Below are 23,014 nucleotides of genomic sequence, written 5' to 3'. Positions count from 1 at the left end.
ACTTGCTTTAATTCAATTTACTCTAATTAATTCCTTTTTAATTTCCCTTGCTTTTATTTTGTGCTTATGTTCAATGCAAAGCACTTTGAATTGCCATAGTGTGAAATTTGAATTCATTTCTTTGTAAAGCATTTTGGATTGCCATAGTGTATGAAATGTGGTGTATAAAAAAACTTGTCTTGCCTTGCCTTGCCTTTCCTTTGCCTTGCCTTTCCTTTGCCTTGCCTTGCCTAGAAAAACCAGTTACGCAGAATCCGCGTTTAGACCAATCAGCGCGGAGAGTGACCGCACGCAGTCAGCCGTGACACAGAGAGACGCAATCTACAGAATATCAGAAGTGTTCGCAACTTTACATAAATCACAGTAAGTGTTTAATGACTGATTTAGGCAATAGTTGCATGTATTTACTCGCGCACGTGATCTGCCCTGCGGTTTCAGAGCTGACAGCAGAGACCAGGCAAAAGCAAGCGCGTTTCGCATTAATGCACAGTTAGTGTTAAATACTTGTTTTAGGTAATAGTTGCATGTATTTTTTCGCTATGTTTAAGCATGCGTGGTAACGTATGCATGAATCGCTATTTGTATATCATACTAGGCTATATCTTAATAATGTTTTTCTCTTGAAGTTATCGTTCATGACATTTTTTATTGTTGGGAGTTTATGAAAGCTGTAAGTAAACAACATGGTTTGCGCATGCTCGCAGTCCAAACCAGATCCAAAGGTCAAACAGCTTACATGTATTCTCTTTTCACTAATTTACACTTTGAATGTTTATTTCATGTGATTATGTTCGTTCTGCCTTAACACCTCTGTACGACATAAAAAAGGGATTGTTAATTCTGTCATCATTCCTGACCTGTGTGAGTTTCTTTCTTCTGCTGAACACAAAAGAAGATTGTCAGTAAACAATAATTAGTAGATGGACCCCACTGACTTTCATAGACTTCAAATGGGTTCTATAAACTTTTTTTTTTTTTTGGTTACTCATATTGTTCAAAATATATTTTGTGTTCACTGTTCAGTAGAAGAAAGAAAGGTTTGAAACAACTTGAGGGTGAGTAGCATAAATGATGACAGATTTTTATTTAATTATTTTTATTTTTTCCCGGTGAACTATCCCTATAAATCAGTCAACTCGTGTGTTGTCAATAAACTTCTTCTCACTGAAGATCACCATTATTATTATGAATTAATGTCTTGTTTTTCCGAGTAGATATCTGAACTATATAATATATATATATAAAAAAAATAAATAAAAAAAAAACGTATTTTTCTCTCTCGTTTTAAGTGCAAATAAAAAAAAAACAAAGAACAATACATTTAATTTGGGATTGGGCCTACAGGTAAAGGTAAATATTTTGAAATATGTGAAATATATCATATTTTTTGCCATTTATTGTCCTTGTTTCTTTCCGATTTTAGCAGTTGTCCTTACCTGTATTCACCCTCTAAAAGTATTATTATCATGCACAAGTAAATGTACCTTGTTGTTTCAAGGATATTTTATAGTAAAAACAAGACAAAGATACAGATTTTTATTGAAAAAAAAAATATTCACCAGAATATTGGTGCTTTTCACTCTTCCCATAGTGTAAGATTGCAGAAAAATATATATGTTTGTATTGAACATTGATGGTGCAACAGATTTTGTGTGAAAATAAATTATAAAAGTGGTTTATTTTGTTTAAAAATCATATAAATGTATAAGGGTAGCGAGGACGGCCTTTTACCCCACAGACACACTAGATATTAGATAAAATAATATCATTTTAATAATGTCTAAATTGTAATAGGCTACTTGTTCAAAACAATCACTTAAGCAAAGTTTGTACTATATTTTGTTTATTTTTGTTCAATTAACACACTGTCAGTAAAATATGTTAATATAAAAATATATTTAAAATTAAAGAGCATCAAAGGAGATCCCATAATAATTGAATATAGATTTACAGTGCATCTTCACCTGTATTATTCTTTATTGCACGGCTATTGCATTGACAGCTGTGTAAGACAAATATGAAATGATAAAACAAGTTTTCTCAGGAATGGCAGGCAGTGAAGAGGCTGAAACCTAAAGATGCTCTTCTCTCTTTGTCGGTCATGACAACAGAATATCGCTGTCATCACGTGATGAGGCTCTGGCTCATGTGACGCTTGTTGTTCCCCTTTGTGGGACTGATTTCAGATGTACACTTGAGGATCAATTTACAGTGAGCCAATGTGCCACAACCCGTCGACCTTTTCAGCTCTATCTGATCATCAGCTCATTTGCATTGAAATAACTCCCTCTTGACAAGCCAGTGTGTTGATTTTAGTATTACATCTGGCGTCTGTCTTTCCTGCTCGACCTGATCTTCAGCTCACTTGTGCATGAGACTCCCAAAGCCCTCTGACAAACCCAGTGTGTTGTTTTAGTATTACATCTAAATCTTATGTTCACTCTGGAATATATTTGACAGCTCCTAATGGAACTTTCTTGCTTTAATCAGATGAAACTCATAATGCGAGACGGTTCCTTCCAGCAGTTTAAATATCAATACATCCACAATTAAAATGCAGAGCCACTAAAAGCAAAAATGTCTTGCCTCGGATTTTTGAGACAAATGGACTTGAACATTGCGTGATTGTTATATGTAGCCCTGCCCTGCAAATAAAGGCTTTATAAAAAGATACAAATCTAACTAGTTCCTGGATGTGTAATTTGATCTGTGTAATAGGATCCACCAACTATTGTTTGCGTTTTGTTCCCCTTCTGGAGCGCCCAGGGTTTTTCTTTGTTTGTTTTTTTGAGTACCAGATGCACTCTTGAATTATATATTTTTTATATATTATTTTCTATTGCATTATTATTTCAGGCCAAAAAGGGTTTGTTTGTTTGTCTAGCAGAAACAAAAACTATACAAAAGAATTATATATATATACACTGCCGTTCAAGAGTTTTGAATTGGTAAGATTTTTAATGTTTTTGAAAGAAGTCTCTTCTGCTCACTAAGGCTGCATTTATTTGATTAAAAATACAACAAAAAAGAAAATTCAATTTGAATATATTTTAAAGTGTAATGTATTCCTGTGATCAAAGCTGAATGTTCAGCATCATTACTCCAGTCTTCAGTGTCACATGATCCTTCAGAAATCACTCTAATATGATGATTTGATGCTCAAGAAACATTTATGATTATTATCAGTGTTGAAAACAGTTGGGGACAATTTTTCTTTCTTTAATGAATAGAAAGTTCTATTTCATTCATTTAGAATCTTTTGTAACATTATAAATGTCTTTACTGTCTCTGGTGATAAACTGAATGCATCCTTGCTGAATAAAAGTAATGATTTCTTTTATTTCTCCAACCAAAATAATAATTCTTACTGACCCCAAACCTTTGAACGGTAGTGTAATAATGTTACATAAGGCTTTCTATTTCAGATAAATGCTGCTCTTTTGAACTTTCTAGAAGATTTTTTGAACTTTTTGAAGAATCCTGAAATTTGTTGAAATATGTTTTTTTGTACATAATTGTTTTCAACATTGATAATAATCATAAATGTTTCTTGAGCAGCAAATCATCATATTAGAGTGATTTCTGAAGGATCATGTGACACTGAAGACTGGAGTAATGATGATGAACATTCAGCTTTGATCACAGGATTAAATTACATTCTAAAATATATTAAAATAGAAAACAGTCATTTTAAATTGTCATAATATTTCACAATATTACTGTTTTTTTTGTTTTGTTTTTTCATCAAATAAATGCTGGCTTGGTGAGCAGAAGAGACTTATTTTAAAAACATTAAAAATGGTACCGATCCCAAACTTTTGAACGGCATGTATATATGTATATGTATATTTATATGTATATGTATATGTTTATTTAACACTGCTAAGTGTTAGTGTTATATTAGTAAGAAAGCAATTAAAAGGTGCACGACTCCCTGAAGAAGCAAAAGTGCCAGAGCGGCATTCCGTTGACTCACATATTTAACTAGATTGTCACCAAGATGTCCGTTCATTTGACCAATCAGTCAAACCCTTTCCTTACCCTCACAGGTTACACATTCACAGAGCCTGAAACCTGAGACGGGATCGGACACTTCTTCGCACGCGAGCGTTGGAGGATTATAAGAGCAGCTCATTCACAGGCCCAAGACCTTTCTCTCTTCATCCTGGTGCAGAACTGAGGATTGCATGCAACGAGACATGGGTGAGAAATCTGTACTCATATATATATATATATATATATATATATATATATATGCATTTTATTTTAGATTAGTCAGTTAGTGTTTGACTATAACTAATTGTACCATTTTGTATCATATCTGTTAAAGGTACAACAATTCTCTCAAACAAACCTGTATGACTTTCTTACACGAAAGAAAACTTTTTGATGAATGCTGGAAAACAAACACTTTTGGTGACCATTGACTTCAATTGTATTGGCAAAAAAACATTAATTTCTTAAAATGTTTCACAAAAGAAAGAAAATCACACAGGTTTGGATAGTGAGAGAAGTAACTAGGTCAGTGATAATCTCAAGGCAAATCCCAAGTAATTAGGAAGAAAAAAATATCAAAGGAAAGTCTTTGCTTGTTAATTCCCTCCCAAGTTTTCAACATTCTTTGGCTACGTTTGGAATGAAATATTAATATCTATATTGTGCACCAATCTAAATACTGTATGACCTAAAGTCGATTTAAAAATAGTATGTGAAACCTATGCATTTGCCAGAATATTTTGTGTAGGATACAAAGGCACTCGTTAGGAAAAATATGCTTTTCAACATTCCCATAGTGTGTGATTGGAGAAAACAAATATATGTTTGTATTGAACATTGATGGAGCTACAGCTTTTGTGTGAAAATAAATCATAAAAGTGGTTTATTTTGTTTAAAAATCATATAAATTCATTCATTTTTGTTCAATAAATATACCGTCATTAAAATATGTTAATATAAAAATATCTTTTAAAAATACAGAAACAAAATTATTTTAAAAAGTAAAGAGCATTGAAGGAGATCCCATAATAATTTAATATTAATTAATTAATTATTAATTTATTTAATATATTTTCATCATATGATATGATTCATGTAGATTTTATTTTTTAAATATGATGGTTTGATTATAAATATGGTGATTATCTCTAAGCGTGAAAACCCAACTTAATATATGATATTTCCCATCTGAATCTACTGTCATGTCAACAAATGGAAAAGTTAGCCAGACATATTTTTACATCAGATGCACTTTAATGATGATAGATGCACTTTTATCATGCATAGATGCACTTTTATGATGATAGATGCACTTTTATCATGCATAGATGCACTTTTATGATGATAGATGCACTTTTATCATGCATAGATGCACTTTTATGATGATAGATGCACTTTTATCATGCATAGATGCACTTTTATGATGGATAGATGCACTTTAATGATGATAGATGCACTTTAATGATGGATAGATGCACTTTTATGACGGATAGATGCACTTTTATGATGGTAGATGCACTTTTATGATGATAGATGCACTTTTATGATGGATAGATGCACTTTTATGATGAATAGATGCACTTTTATGATGGATAGATGCACTTTTATGATGAATAGATGCGCTTTTATGATGAATAGATGCGCTTTTATGATGGATAGATGCACTTTTATGATGATAGATGCACTTTAATGATGGATAGATGCACTTTTATGATGGATATGATGGATAGATGCACTTTTATGATGATAGATGCACTTTAATGATGGATAGATGCACTTTTATGATGGATAGATGCACTTTTATGATGATAGATGCACTTTAATGATGGATAGATGCACTTTTATGATGGATATGATGGATAGATGCACTTTTATGATGGATAGATGCACTTTTATGATGGATAGATGCACTTTTATGATGATAGATGCACTTTAATGATGGATAGATGCGCTTTTATCATGGATAGATGCACTTTAATCATGGATAGATACACTTTTATGATGAATAGATGCACTTTTATGATGATAGATGCACTTTAATGATGGATAGATGCACTTTTATGATGATAGATGCACTTTAATGATGGATAGATGCGCTTTTATGATGATAGATGCACTTTAATGATGGAAAAATGCACTTTTATGATGGATAGATGCACTTTAATCATGGATAGATACACTTTTATGATGGACAGATGCACTTTTTTGCAATTCACTGCCATTATCCACCTTTTTCTGCTCTAAACAATGGGCGCTGCCATAACGACGACTCCGGTTCCATACTTCCGGTTCGTAGCGCTTGACCTGTACTAGTAGCGAGAGAAGTTCAGTTTTAACGCTAACCAGTGCTTTAAGTGGGCCGGTACGCGCCGGTACTCAGTACCGCCACTTCCAAATATAGCTCTTGAGCGTACCGCCACCTCTCCGTGCGCCCAGAACGTGGTTTTAGCGTACCGGTACGCTCATTTGCACATCTGTTTTAATCCTCTGGCGGCGCTGCCGCTTTTCAGAGCGCCCTTCACAATGCACGGCGCGCGCTCTATTTCAGCATAATGGTTGTTTGTTGCCATGACAAAGGAGGAGGAAGCACAACTGAAACCGCCATGGAAGCACGAGAGGACCTCCCGTTATCGTAAACGACCACCCGCCAACTCTCACGCATTCACCGTCCGTGAGACACATGCACGCAATTGACACTCACACGCTCTCACAACACATCCATTTTCTCACGCACAGAAAAATCGCGAAGCAAAGAGGACACGGAGACAGAGCAGGTTAGTTATGATATAAAACAAAATCCCAGCTCTCAGATTCTGTCATTTTTATAACGAGATTCAAACAATAAATACCGTTTTGGCGCTTGTAAATGTGACATGACAGATCCCTAGCGCACGTGAACCGATCATCTCTATTAACACGAATGAACACAATGTTAAAAGAAACAGTACAACTTACCGAAATGTATATTCAGCCTACATAATATCGATCAATCAGTGTTTTTCAACCGCGGAAAGGGTCAGTAAAACAGCTGGAGAACAATTGTCACATAATATTTACCTCAGGAAAGCCATTTGATGACCATAATATAGGCTATAGCACGTGAGTTGGCTAGAAAAACACAGCTATAGAGAGTTTTTTGCTAAATATGTGTACTATATTACATATTTATTATATTTTTTTACATATCATTAAATAAAGTTGTTATTAGGATAAAAAAATGCATTATATTTAATTTGAATTATTTTTAACCTTAAATAATACTACCAGCTGATAGGGCTCTCTGTATGTTTACATCATTAGGTGAGATTTTTTTTCTTGAGAAAAATGAATGCCTATCTTGTGTACCTAATATTTATCCAAATTAGATTAAGAAAAAGATTATTTTGTACATCCCAACACCCCCCCCCCCCCCACCCCTCCCACAATAAAGCCACAATAAAGTTCACAATCAAAGTTCTAACTGTTGCTTTTAAAAAATAAAAGAAAAAAATAAATAAAAAATACTTTTACTTCAATTACTTAAGTACATTAAATATCAGGTACTTTAAGACTTTTACTTAAGTAATATTCTAAAAGGTAACTTTCACTTCTACCAAAGTCTTTTTCTAGTACTTGTACTTTTACTCAAGTATTGCTGTCTAGTAATTTATACAACACTGCGTCTTATAAAGTGTGAAAAAATGTGAGATATAAACTATCTATAAAGCTAGTCAAATTCTAAGGGAAAAAAAGACTGACTTTTTTTTTCTTTCTCAGAATAGTTTATATCTCACAATTCTGACTTTATAACACACATTTTGCGACTTTATATCATGCAATTCTGACTTTATATATCCCAATTGCGCCTTTATTTCTCAGAATTGCGACTTTATATCTCGCTATTGCGACTTTATATCTCATAATTGCGACTTTATTTCTCACAATTCTGACTTCTTATCTCGCAATTATGAGAAAAAAAGTCACAATTCTGACTTGATATATCGCAATTGTGAGAAAAAAAGTCAGAATTGTGAGATAACAAGTCGCAATTATTATTATTTATTTATTATTCAGTGGCGGAAACAAGCTTCCATAGTTACCTCAGGGGAGGAGGGGAGTCAGCAAAAAAAAAAAAAAAAATTAGAGTACCGGCACCTCTTTTGAGCCACTTAAAGCACTGACGCTAACCACTCTAAACGTTTACTTTATTGAATGCATCTGATACGGAATCGGACATGGGCATTATCTCCTTCTTATCTTATGCTCGAAACACTCAGTTTCTCAAAAGTTTGAAATCTTCTTTGAATTGTTAAAACAAATAACAACAGCACATGAGGAGCTTGAACTCATTCTCTCGCTGCTAGTACAGGTCAAGCGCTACGAACGGAAGTAGGCAACCGGAGTCGTCGTCATGGCAGCGCGCATTGTTTAGACTGAGCAGAATAAGGTGGATAAAGCTCGGAAGTGTCAGGATATTTATTAATATAACTCCTGATTGTATTCGTCTGAAAGAAGAATGTTATATACACCTAGGATGACTTGAGGGTGAGTAAATCATGGGCTAATTCTCATTTTAAAGTGAACTACTCCTTTAAATCAATCTCTCTCCCCGTGTGTGTGTGGGTGTGTGTGTAAACAGCACAGAAGACAGCACTGATAGTTTATGCCCACCAGAGTCCCGTCTCATTCAACGCTGCTGCGCGGGATGTCGCTGTCGAGGCTTTGACGAAGCAAGGCTATAAAGTCCTGGTGTCGGACCTCTATGCGATGAGCTTTAAATCCTCAGCTACTGCAGATGATATCAAGGGTAGGAATTTGCTGTCATGTAACATCCTCAAATATCTACTTCATGTACAAATGTAAGGAAGATACAAACTGCATTTATATTAAAAAGCTACAACTAGAAGCATTGAAGTTGCAATTATCAGTGAACATGTAAGGGATAATAAATGGCTAGCTTTATCTTGGTGACACACACACATACACACAGGTCACGCACACACACACACACACACACACACACACACACACACAAACACACATGTTTTTCACACAGATCAGAGACTGAGCTGTGCACTCACAGAAACATCATGAGCCCTGAAACTTGATTTAAACTAATTTTTATCTTACCGTTTTTCTTTATCTCTGTATTTGATGTAAAGCAGGCCGAATGCTAGCCGTAACTGACGGAAATAACGATAATTTTTTACCCCTCTGGTCAAATATTACGCTGCAAATATAAATAACAGCTTTAAGTTGTCAATGCTGGTAAATGACCATGGTATAAGCGGGATAATCCATGGCTAGCTGTGCAATAAACCATTTCAATGCACTATACCAGCTTCCTCTCGCTCTGATTGGTCGTTTACCTGAACGTGCTCCTAAATAAATAAAACTTCATTTAATGCAAAGCCAGCCATGGATTATCCCAAACTTAATTCACACCTTCCAGCCAATCAGAATCGAGTATTCAGACAGACCGTGGTATAGACGCATCTTTTTCGGCAACACTTGATATTAATACTAACACTTTCTCTTCTATTCTATATCTATTCACACACACACAAAAAAGTACATGTACTGCGTTAGACTAAACTGGGAAGGGTCATAGCACTTGATATTGTTGTCCTACTGTTAGTTTCACTGCTTCTGTTGTTCTCATTTGTAAGTCGCTTTGGATAAAAGCGTCTGCTAAATGAATACATTTACATTTATGCATTTGGCAGACTCTTTTATCCAAAGCGACTTACATTGCATTTCAAGGTACACATTTGTGACCCTGGATCACAAAACCAGTCATAAGTCGCACTGGTATATTTGTGGCAATAGCCAACAATACATTGTATGGGTCAAAATTATTGATTTTTCTTTTATGCCAAAAATCATGAGGATATTAAAATAAAGATCATGTTCCATGAAGACATTTTGTAAATTTCCAACCGTAATTATATAAAACATTTAATTTTGTGAGTGAATGCTGCACAATCGCCAACATAAATGCACAACTTTAAAGGAGATTTTCTCAATGTTTCTAGTTTTTTGCACCCTCAGATTCCAGATTTTCAATAGTCGTATCTCGACCAAATATTGTCATATCCTAACAAACCATATATCAATGGAAAGCTTATTTATTCAGTTTTCAGATGTATAAATCTCAATTTCAAAAAATTGACCCATGAGACTGGTTTTGTGGTCCAGGGTCACATTTACATTCTTATCAGTTCTTGCTTTCCCTGGGAATCGAACCCATGACCATGGCGTTGCAAGCGCCAACACTCTACTGTTTGAGCATTAAATTAATAAATGAATAAATTTATATGAATAAATAATGTAAATGAGCATTATATTACTGTAACTATTACAGGTGATCTGAAGAACCCTGAGCACTTTGTGTACAATGAGGAGATGATGGCGGCATGGCAGGACGGGCGATTGAGTGACGACGTTTCAGAAGAACAACACAAGCTGGAGCAAGCAGAGCTGGTGATCTTTCAGGTAATACTGCCATACTCATGTCAGAGTACAGTGTCATACAGTACTGTGCAAAAGTCTTAGGCATGTTAATAGTTTTAAGTCAGTTATTTATATCTTTTGCTGTAGTGTGTCAGTAGGAAATATCAGTTTACATTTCCAAACATTCGTAATAATCCAGTGAGATTTGTGTATGCACAAGGAGTCTGACAACAGCCGGTATGATCTGATCTCACCATCATCGAGTCCGTCTGTGATTACATGAAGAAACAGAAGAAACTGAGACAGACTAAATCCAGAAGAACTGCGGGAACGTCTCCAAGACGCTTGAAGAAACCTTCCTGCAAAGCTCCCTGAAGAACGATGCGCAAGTGTACCTGGACAAAAGCGGTTTTAAACACAAAGGGTCGTTACACCATATATTGATTTGAATTAGTTAATAGATGTCACGACCCTTCTTTGGCTCTTTAACGTCTAGGTATGTTTAGAAGGGGAACATAAAACCAATTCAACAACACCTGTCACCATTGATCACTGAATGATATGAGAACGAGAGAGACACAACAAAATGAAATAAAGATTGATTTAATTAAAGATAAAGTAATTAACATTTTACATTCAAAACAACAAAAACGGAAGGCGCAAAAAGGGAAAACAGGATTGTGCCAAACAAACAAAAATAATATAAATCAAAAAGAAACTAGCTAAACCATTTACCTCTAATCCTAAACTAGAAAAAAAAAAAAGATCAAAGAAAAAGTCTTCGACGTCCAAGACGTCCTAACTAAACTGCTCTAACTAATAACAAAAATACAGCGGGTGGCACAAATCCCTAAGCTAGTGTATTTATACAGAAATTTAGCTAAGTGTGTAAATGTATGTCACGTGACGGTCTTACCTATCCCCTCTCCTCCTTTCCGCTTAACCCAGCTTTGCAAAGCTGTTTCACTCTTTCATAGGTCACAAATAAGAAGTTTTTGGGGCAACCAAAAAAACAAGGCACAAGTTACATGACAATACATATGCTACTTAACAAAAACTAAATCAAGCAACCAAAAAACCAAACACATCATAACACAGAACCAAACAAAAAGTCTCTCTGCTCGCTCGCAGTAGCATGTTCCTTAAGTAGGGCTTCTCCAGGTGTCAAGCATCAGAATGATGAGGATCCCGCCTCACATGGCACACCCACTCAACTCATTACGAATGACTGACAGGCAAAACAGCCAATCAGCGATGCCTAAGAAAGTGAAAGAGAGAGAGAGACAAGAGACCAAAAGGAGAAACACAAAAACACACCAAAAACACTATAAACGTCCCTAAAGACGTAACAATAGAAGTTAAATCATAAATAAATTCAATTTGTGATTTTATTCGTGAAAGCATTCTCACTTTACAGCATTTTAACACAAGTGCCAGTGCTTTTCCCAGTACTGTAGCTTTGCAGGAAGGTTTCTTCAAGCGTCTCGGAGACGTTCCCGCAGTTCTTCTGGATTTAGTCTGTCTCAGTTTCTTCTGTTTCTTCATGTAATCACAGACGGACTCGATGATGGTGAGATCTAGGGATGCACCGATGTGAAAATTGTGGCCGATACCGATAACCGATATTAATATTGCTGTTATGGCCGATACCGATATTTACCGATGTCGATATCTCTGTATAGAAAACAAATTTGAATGATTATCAAATAAAGAGCTGTTTTCCAAAACACATTTTTTTTACTTTAGAAATGACTGATATTGGGCACCTTTACCTGTGTGCAAAATATGTCACACATAGGACACACATGCATTATATTGCATATAATGTGTGCTGGTCAACTTGTCTAAAATTAAGAAACCCTTAGAAAACAGTAAAAAAAAATATATAAAAAAGGAACATGTGTACAATTAAGATAGGCTACTTCATTTATTATTCCAATATCCAAATATGATACTAAAAAATACCACAGGGAAAAGGGCTTCTTGTGACGTGCTGTCTTTGCGTTTGAACATTGCACATTTTAAACAGGACACGCATTAGCTGAATAAATGTTAGCCAATACAAACATATTTATAGAAAACAGTTGACAATGAATAGACAGGAGTCCAATAATAGCATAACGAATCACTTATTCTAAAAAGAATAACAAGTAGGCTATAAGACGAATCCGACATATGGGCTGTGTTAACAGTAAAACGTCCGTCATTTAACGAATTTTAAAAACACGGATGCAAAATGCTTTCTGACATTTTGACAGAAAAAAAAACCAAACAAGCAAGAACAAAATTTAAACTTAGCCCGTCAATTTTTCATTTTACAATTATCCTCGCTCTCTCTCTCTCTCTCTCTGTGCGCGCGTCCGTGTTTGTGAGAGAGAGCTCGCGCAGCACTGATACAACGGTAGCCTACTTTTTGTAATCCATAAGTAACGAACGCGCTAGTTTTCATGCAAAAATAAATATGTAACATAATTAGGTAGGCTACTTCAGTTATTATTAACACAATAACACATGAAGGCTACGTTTCTCAACACTGAGAATGAATAAATAAACGCCTGTTTCTCACTCGCGCTTATCAGTAGCCTAATCCACAAATCACACGTGCTGTCACTTTTGAGAAAAACTAAATCCGAACGGGTATCAAATATCAAGCAATCAAATATCCACGAGTCAAAAAACGATCAGTCAAAAATGTGTCATGAAGAGGAAAAAAACATAAGTCGCACTGGACTGCATTAACAATGTACGGACGGGCGGCGGGCCAGTTCTCCGTTACAGACGTGAGCGCTCTGAAAGCGGCACTTAAAAACTGCTTTAAAACTTTCACAGAGACCTCAAGCAGAAAGCACAAAGCCTGTCTTTAAATTTAATTTCGTTTTGTATTAATTGTATCTTAATTATGATCAATGTTTCATCAACGAATTGCCTGGATTAAGTAAATATAGTAGAAAATATTTCATCAGGACAGAGGCGACGGCGCGTGAACCTGGAGCAGCGCGTCTCATAAATGAACCGAAACCTACCTGCCTCACAGAACCGGGAACATATAGAAAGCTTGAAACTTCTATTTTTAAACAGAACAATTCAAAAGCAAAGAAAACAGACTGTTCTCTGCTTATGTCATCTGTATGAAATGTGTATTTCTCTCAGGCGCGTTCTCTACATCAACTTCATCTTCAGCTTCACACGTCAAATATCGGCCTGTTCACATCGGCCATATTTTGACATCGGAACGATACCGATGTTTAAAAAAAATGACCATATCGGCCGATATTATATCGGCGGCCGATATATCGTGCACCCCTAGTGAGATCAGATCATACCGGCTGTTGTCAGACTCCTTGTGCATACACAAATCTCACTGGATTATTACAATTAATGGCAAAAAGAATGTTTGGAAATGTAAACATTTCACCTCGATCTCAGAACCATAACATGATCTGATTATATTCACAGTTCCCTCTCTACTGGTTCAGTGTTCCTGCCATCATGAAGGGCTGGATAGACCGAGTCTTAACTCAAGGATTCGCCTTCACCCTGCAGAAGATGTACGACAACGGCATTTTTAAGGTCTGAAAAAGGCTTGTTTTGTGCACCTGACATTGTTGATTCCTGTTTTTGTGATTCTAATGGTGATCATATTTAGTTAAAATGTCGTGCACCATTCACACCAGGATAAGAAGGCCATACTTTCATTCACCACTGGGGCGACAGAGTCCATGTTTCTGGCCGACGCCGTTCACGGAGACATCAATGTTCTCCTTTGGCCTTTACAGGTGAGATACATTTCTCATATCATGACTTCTGCTGACCTTTCAGTTCAGTGTACTAGTTTCACAGCTTAAAACATCCCTCCCAGACAGAGCATTTATTCAAATTAAGCTGCCAAAACAAATCTTTGTGCAAATTTGTCGGTCATTAGGATTGCCAACCGGCCTGTAGGGGAGAGCTTTTTTACTTTCTCAGTTTGTGTAAATCCACTTGGGGTTCAGAGTATTTTTTATTTTATTTTCCCCACATTAATTTCCCACATGTCCAGTTCACTTATGTGGTTTTGTTTCATTAATACAGCGTATACTTTTTTCTTAATTTACCCTGAAAAAAGGGAAGTGAAATGTGGGATTTAAAATGTTATCTGATCTAATAAAAAAATATACAAGACAAACTAAAATATTTTCTCTATTAATACACAATTATTAACTTTTTCATATAAAAAAAATGCCATTTATTTAATAATTAAAAATAAACACATTTTTGGAGTTTGACAACAAACACACCACAAAACACAGCTATACAGCATAGGTCAAAACATAATAATGATAAATAATTTCTGAACATTAACTCTGTCTTTATTCACCTTTTTCTCATGGTTTCTCAATAGAATTCATAAAAGTATAGAATATAATTGCGTAGTTTTAACAGGGGCTCATTGTAACGCAGTGTGACAACATGCCCCGCCTGCACAACTGTGATATAAACCCGGCGAGTGTCTTCTGCTGGTTAGATCAGCATTAAAGAACTGTTAAATAACAGATATAAAATAATATCATAATTTTAAACAGAGATGAAAAATGTACATAAGTAAGAATTTTACTTTTGCTATGGTTAAATTAATCTTCAGTGATATCTTCCAAAGTTTTCTGAATTTTGGCGTACTTTTTTTCTCGATATAGTGTTGATATGGCAGTTAGTAAATAGACTAGGTTTCGTCATGATAGCATGTGTGGAAGTTTTTAAAACCAGTGTGTTACAACTAGCCCACGTTAGTTTGTGCCCCGCTCACCCCTATAATATGGGGTAATCCTGGATCATGGATTAAATCCATATGGAATTTTTTGTCACATGTTTTAGGCACCCAAAAACCTGCCCTTTAAGTTTTTTAGCTTTTAGTATGAATATGTTGGCCTTAAGGTTATGAATAAGCTGGTGTGTTCCAAAACAATGGCAAAATTCGCTTTTAGGAGATATAAGCATTCAAAACTTACAGTCTCTCACTTCCACTAAAATGGATCAGGGATTTTTATGACATCATTGCAGACTTCAGCTTCTCATCACGTCTTCTGTCCAATCAAATGCTCTCTAGAATCTAAAGCTCCGCCCCCTATGCTATAAATACCACCTGACCAAAGCGAGCGCTGACGTGTCACGGGGCAATATGTGTTGGAGTGTGAGTTCGGTTGCTCAAACGCTCGAGTTTTATTCTGTTTTCCGTTGGTTGAGAATGAAATGGCTAGAATTTATTCACACCTCTACTATTGAATCCAACATATCATCAGCGCTCGGATTCGCTTCCAAACTAAACGCTATTGGCTATTTGAAAAGGGGGAGGAGCCATTCAATATGTCCCGCCTTAGCTTCCCGTTTCAGTGGAAATTGTCACCGCATTATCATACAAAATTGCGCGTTGCCATTGGTCCGTGGATATGATGTAATAGGTGGGTGTGGCTCTGAGGCTCCGCCTTCTTTTATGAGTAAATCTTCTCCGGTTAATTTCTTCTGTTCAGTCCGTCGAGGTCAGACGCGAGGAAAACATGAACACACTGGAGAGACGCTTTATAGTAGAAACTGAAGCGGTAACACTTTAGAATACTGTTCCTTCATTAATGAATACCTACACAGGAACAAATGAGCAACGCACTATTAACATTGTAGTAACTACTATTAACTAACAAGTAACTCTGATTAACGAATTAGTAAGTAATAGCGCTCAGTCGGATGTGGTAGTTCATTATTAGCTAATCAATAACTACTATTTTTCATACCTCACTGAAGACTATAAGAACTACAGGTTCATAATTAATATTAATAATGCATAATATATAATAAGGTATTGGTAACTCATTAGTAATGAATCAAGTGTTACTACATCCTTATAAAGGAACTACTAATTATTTGGATCAGTATCTAAAGTGAAGATCATGGGAACACACTAGTAATGACTAAAGTGTTACCAAATCCATTGGAAGGAATTGCTATTCAAAATCTTACAAAAATGTCAAAAGCTTACAGTGACTTCAGTCAATATTAGGTAGTTATCATGTTGTTCACTTTAGATACTGATCCAAATAATTAGTAGTTCATTTAGAATGATGTAGTAATACTTGAGTCATTACTAGTGGGTTACCAATACCTTTTATTATAAATTATGCATTATTCATGTTAATTATGAACCTGTAGATAGTAGTTCTCTGGGAGGTATGAAAAAAATAGTAGTTATTGATTAGCTAATAGTGAACTACTACATTCATCTGAGCGCTATTACTTACTAATTTGTTAATCAGAGTTTCTTGTTAGTTAATAGTAGTTACTAGAATGTTAATAATGCGTTACTCGTTTGTTCCTGTGTAATTATTCATTAATGAAGGAACAGTATTCTAAAGTGTTACCGCTGAAGCTGTAATTCTGATTGAAAGACACATTGACACTGTTTTTTCATGTACTGTATTCTATTGTATTCATCGATCTATTGTATAAAGTGCTTTATATAATTCAGTGTGACATGACTTTACTGGAGAGCCGAATTGCATAGCAAACATCCACATATCCATGATCAGATGCTTTCTGAACTGCTGTTTTCTCACCGCTGTCCTTTTTGTTGTTTATTTTGTTATTGAGAGGAAAATATGCAGCACATATTTACATATTTGTCTAAACGCCGTTCTCAATGTCAGATGATCACTAACCGCTGGTCACGAAAAAGAAGAGTATATCAGGGCCTTTAGCTTACGCCACTCTCAGCAAAATATCTACATGTAAAATTTGACCTTAAAAGATATTTATAAGGCCACCAGGAAAATGTGACTTTTGCATAGGTGTGGTTTCAGATGTTCATATATTTTTTTGTACATTTAGAATACATTTTAATACTAGTTATTTAATTCTAATTATAAAACGGTTAGGTCCAGTCCTTAGTCCTTGATTGGTCAATAGCTGTGTTTTATTCACGATAAAACACTATATGACCGCTTCACCCCAACGGTTCTGTGTATCACTACACAACACCCCTAGCAAGCAACCACTCTTAGCAACGTAAACATATGTTTGTTCTCATTGATATTGTTCGTTGAAGCTTATAGAGTATTGTGAGAGATCGAGTAAACGAGTGTACCTGCATTTACAGTAGATAAAGCATTTTCCTTCAGGTCAGTCCTTTATTCGTATATAGTTTTCCGTGCCCTGACACGCTAGTAGTCATTTGTCAGTTGCCTCTTGCTTCTCCGTGTTCACAACAAGTTTCAGTCCTTTCAATATAAAAGTCTTCTCTACTGACTGACTCGCGCATAAAGACAGTCTCTGCCGCCATCTAAAGGAGAAATACTGTAACTTCTGCTCCTGTTCACGGTCAGGGACTATTTTTTCCAGCGGGAGGAAGACTTTTAGTGATTTTACTTCATGAAAGTTGCACTGATACATATTTTTTGGCTTTAATATTCGCATTGTGTGGTAACCGTTTTATAAAAGCAATAAGGTACTCGAGGCTAGTGCTGTATCGCGAATAAGTCACGGCGTTTTGTCAGTCAAAAATAGTCGATCTCCGAATGCAATGTAACAGGGAGGAGAGTAAAGATGGAAAGCTCCTAAAGCTTATTCCATATAAATTCACGGATAATTTGTTGTTTTGTCGTTCGTGAAAATCAAGATTGACCTTATATTTGAAAAAGGATCCTCATATAAGAAACAATACTAAAATTCAGAGTCGGTTCATTCGCATTCGGAGATCGACTATTTTTGACTGTAATTTTGAATGCCGGCGGATGGAAATGCAGTGAGTTGTTCAAAATCTTTATCTTTAGTAAACTCTGTGTACACAAACAATGTTCTCAATGCTGGAGTTCATGTGTAGAGCCCCTGGTGACACTTCCAGCACAGTTTCATGTTGTGTCGAGCCTTCTTAGTGTTTTAAAAATAGCGATTTTGATGCTATCATAGTCGTGCCCCATTCACTCCCATTCACAAGGCATTTAACCGAAAATGAAAATATGGTCAAACTTAAAAGTGGCGTTTCCATCCTGATTATGCTTTTAAACGAGAGTTTGCCTCGGGTAGAGTAACAAAAAGAGCCTAGGTTGCATTTTGGCGAGAGTTACGCTTTAAAACTGTGACATGTATTAGGGCTGGGTAAAAAATATTGATTTTAATCGATTCTCATTTTTACGAACCGATATCGATTCTTAAATCCCAAGAATCGATTAGTCATCCTGTTTTCAGTTGATGAATGATTGGAACATTGTAGCACGCATTACATCCAATAAATCACAACAATCTTTGTGCTTTGTTACTATTGATATGAAACAAAGTCTCAGATTTCAAATTATGTCCATTTTCTTATGAAATTCAAACACATAAACACCGTGTTGGCGCTGTGGCGTGAGATCGCTCAAGAGAAGCACATGATCTTCTCTTCCGCCTTAATAACACCAGTTGCAGTGCGAAATAAACATGAATGAGCGTCTGAAAGTGTGTTAAAAGACAGTACAACTTATCGAAATCCGTATCATGTGACATGGAATCTAGTGGATGTTCCACTAGAAACAAACATTGATGTATTGTTTTAATTTAATACTGTGAAGCTGCTTTGATACAACCTATGTTGTGAAAAGCGCAATATAAATAAACTTGACTTGACATGGAATCGCTCAGTGTTTCAACCGTGGAAAGACGTCAGTAAAACAGTCATGTAACGTCACATTAACCTCAGAAAAACCATATCCAGTGACCATAAACTCGTTAGTCAGTGAGAAAAATTAACTCTAGAGGAGCATTTTGCTAAATATATGCACCATATTACATATTCATTATAATGTTTAATGTTCTTCAATTTTTAATGCATGTTTGAATAAATCTGGCAGGTTTTTATGACAGCCACCATTTAAATGTTTATATTTCATATAACTTTATAAATAAGTGTAATTTAATAAATAAGTGTAATTTAAGTGTTTGTACACAAATCAGTTAATTTTTACCTTTAATATTATAGTCGGCTAATGAAGCCTATAGTGGAGCGGCTAAGTGCTTATGTTTGGCAGAATTGTTCAGTTTATGATACAAGCGTGGCATGAGCAGTCTCCATGGGTCACTTGACAAGAAAATTGTCCGAGCCACTTGAAATTTCAAGATGGCGGCAATTTTTCAAGATGGCCGACACCTTAGTGGAGCAGTTAAGTGATTAATGCTGCGTTTCAGTCCACTGTTAGATACGCACTTGCGAACTTCTCTAAGCACTTCCCCTCGGGGGAATCCCTGCCGCCATTTTGAAGTGCGTTCCACTTCGTGAAGTGGACGAGGGAAGTTTATGGACAGACCCTCGGTCCCTCGATTTTGACCGAGGGAGCGAGTCTGCTTCAAATGTACACTTCAGGCACCTATATGTCCCACAATGCAGTACGATTGTGACGTCACCACATATCTCGTCTAATCACCACCACACAGACAACTCTATGATATATTAATTATAATTTTTTTTTTTTTTTTAAAACAACCCAAACACACCTATAAACATTTGGATGCTGCATTAAACAAATTATTAAAGGGAAAAAATGTAAATAATAAATCAACTCCACAGCTGATTCCAAGTGATCAAGGGCTTAGGACGTGATCCAGTTCAGACCGTTCAGACCATTGCAGTTTCCGCCAGTAGTGGGCACTCGCAATGACGTACATCCGAGTGAACGAGACGAAGGGAAGTTAGCGAGTGAAGGGCATGACAATTTTGGACTGGAACGCAGCAATAGTGGTTTATTTGGTGATACAAGCATGAAAATTGGCATGAGCAGTCTCTGTGGGTCACTTGACAATAAGCCACCTACAGCTACTTGAAATTTCAAGATGGCGGCCATTTTTCAAGATGGCCGACACCTTAGTGGAGCAATTAGGCTTAAGAAATCATTTAGTTGGTGATACAAGCATGAAAAGTGCCATGAACCTAACTGCTCCACTAAGGTGGTGGCCATCTTGAAAAATGGCCGCCATCTTGAAATTTCAAGTAGCTGTGGGTGGCTTATTGTCAAGTGACCCACAGAGACTGCTCATGCCAATTTTCATGCTTGTATCACCAAATAAACCACTATATCACTTAACTGCTCCACTAAGGTGTCGGCCATCTTGAAAAATCTTGAAATTTCAAGTGGCACGGACAATTTTCTTGTCAAGTGACCCATGGACACTGCTCATGCCAATTTTCACGCTTGTATCATAAACTGAACGATTATATCACTTAGCCGCTCCACTACTATAGGCTACAACTGACTCCCATAGTTTACAGCATTAGTTAAGAGATTTGTTTTCCTTGAGAACATTTGCCATGTACTGTACCTGATATCCAAAATAATCAATATTGAATCGAAATCGAATCGAATTGTGAAATTTGTGTCAATACCCAGCCCTAACATGAATGGCGTCAGAGAAATGCACTAAAATATAACGTCCACTATAGTGGACAAAAGTCTATTCCTGGGTCCCGGGAGGATATGATACGACATCTTTGAGATTATTTTTTTTTTTTTTTTAACATTGATTAAGAAAAATGTCGATTACAAAGAGTTTTTGTGTTTTCTTGCACACAGAATGGAGTGCTGCGCTTCTGTGGGTTTCAGGTCCTCGCTCCTCAGATCTTCTGGTGTCCGGCGCACTCGCCAGCGAGCGTGAGAAGCCAGATGTTGGAGGCGTGGCGGGAGCGGCTCCACGGCGTGTTTGCCGAAAAGCCCCTGTCCTTCGCTCCCACCGAATACTTCGACCTCAGTTTCCAAGGAGGATTTCGTCTTCGGCCGGAGGTCAGAGAGAAGTGTGTGTCTCTCACTCACGGCATCACCACAGCTCATCATTTAGGAAAACCTCTTCCTCCTGACAACCAGACCAAAGCTAAAGAAAGCTGAAGGATCCAGCGAGACAACGCTAGTTACTCGTTCAAAGGATCGTTAGCAGAATAAAGGAAGTTTTAAGAGAAATATGCTTGAGATTATAATATCAGCCTGTCATTTATGCTAAACAAAGCTAGTTAATAATCTGGAAACACTTTACAATAAGGTTCATTAGTTAATGTATTTACTAACAATGAGCAATACATTTGTTATTGTATTTATTAATCTTTGTGAATATTAGTTAATAATACAGCTGTTCATGTTAGTTTAAAGTGCATTAACTAATGTTAACAAATACAACCTTTGATTTTAATAACTGAGATTAATAAATGCTGTAGAAGTATTGTTCATTAGTTCATGTTACTCTTTCAAAGGATCGTTAGCAGAATGAGGGAGTTTTAAGAGAAATATGCTTGAGATTATAATATCAGCCTGTCATTTATGCCTTATACCAGCAATAAGCAACTGAATAATGTGACTAATCAATAATTCTTATTTTTACTGATATCTATTGTTATTTTAGTATTTATACTCATCTTGGTGTCTTAATGAAGTAACTTGTCAAATATAGATTATTATTTGACTATTATATGACTATTTTGATTTTTTTAGATATCATATTTGTAATACTTATTAGAAAAATCTGGGCATTTTAATGTGTTAACGCATCTGTTGTGTTATGATAACCTCATAATCATGTTGTTTTACATTTTGAGATTTACAAATACAAAAAATAAATAAATATAAGAAACTACTATTTTGTTTTGGATGTTTTTTTGTTTTTTTCCACAGATACATATTCTTTGTATAATGTATTCTTTTAAAATAATTGATGTAACATTATGTTGGGTAAATAGCCTAAATGAACAATAAAAAAAAAAAAGTCAACTTTAAATATGAAGGTACATTTTAACTGAAAGGTTGAATTGTGTTCATAATAACAATGCTATTTTTGATTTCTTTGCGTTTCATTATTGATTAACGTTAGATAGTATTTCACGCTTCACAAAAAAATCACTGTCATTAAATCAGCTGGTTTCCACTGTGACAACATGCCCCGCTATTGAGCCGGCTTGTTTATTAGCAATTTATTGGTCAATAACGGTGGAAATGTTCAACAGATTTTTGTATGTATGTGTCTTTAAACTGACTTTATCTACTTTTTTTTCTTTTATTGAAACAAATGACTCAAAAACACTGATTCCAGCATACCAGTACACAACAACAATGCTTCACAAGACAAATATCACATCTTTAAACAAATTAACAAGTCATAAATACATTTTAAAAAGCTAAATATTTCCTCCTTTTTCCTATTGAGATATTCAAGATTCATAGAATTTAGTAAACATAGTGGGGACATTACAATATAAAGAAGTTCTCCATAAAGTTTAACAAAATTTCATTATTTTTATTTTTAATTAACTTTAACGACTTCTTTAGCGATTCCATCTCGATTAAGAATAAATTACATTTGGGTATGCGTTTTGCAAATGTTTGTTTATGGATGTAATATTTACCATGCAAGATGTAGAAGTTCACCACATATTCAAACGTTTTGCTTCTGTGTGTGTGAAAGAACATCTTTTAGAGATCATTTATAATTCACATTTCTTGGGGCAAAAAGAAAAAAACTAACATCAGACCAAAATTTTAAAGATAAATCACAGTTGTAAACTAAATCTAGTTTGAGATACATTTATTGACAATTTGCCACAGTGTGGTGACTT

General features: G+C 35.6%; 1 protein-coding gene across 1 annotated transcript; it reads left to right on the top strand.

Annotated features, from left to right (window-relative positions):
• The first annotated feature begins 262 nt into the window (after positions 1 to 262).
• nqo1 (NAD(P)H dehydrogenase, quinone 1) lies at positions 263 to 22,038 on the top strand. The gene is made up of 7 exons (XM_079866853.1): positions 263 to 363; positions 4,050 to 4,203; positions 8,615 to 8,782; positions 10,340 to 10,470; positions 13,885 to 13,998; positions 14,103 to 14,204; positions 20,991 to 22,038. The coding sequence occupies exons 2-7, from the start codon at positions 4,188 to 4,190 to the stop codon at positions 21,297 to 21,299; spliced, it is 840 nt and encodes a 279-aa protein (XP_079722979.1). The 5' UTR covers positions 263 to 363; positions 4,050 to 4,187; the 3' UTR covers positions 21,300 to 22,038.
• Positions 22,039 to 23,014: the final 976 nt, after the last annotated feature.

The sequence above is a fragment of the Squalius cephalus genome (assembly GCF_949319135.1).
Source record: "Squalius cephalus genome assembly, chromosome: 3".
Lineage (NCBI taxonomy): Eukaryota > Metazoa > Chordata > Actinopteri > Cypriniformes > Leuciscidae > Squalius > Squalius cephalus.
Note: the sequence above shows the minus strand (reverse complement) of the source record. Positions and strands in the feature narration are given on the sequence as shown.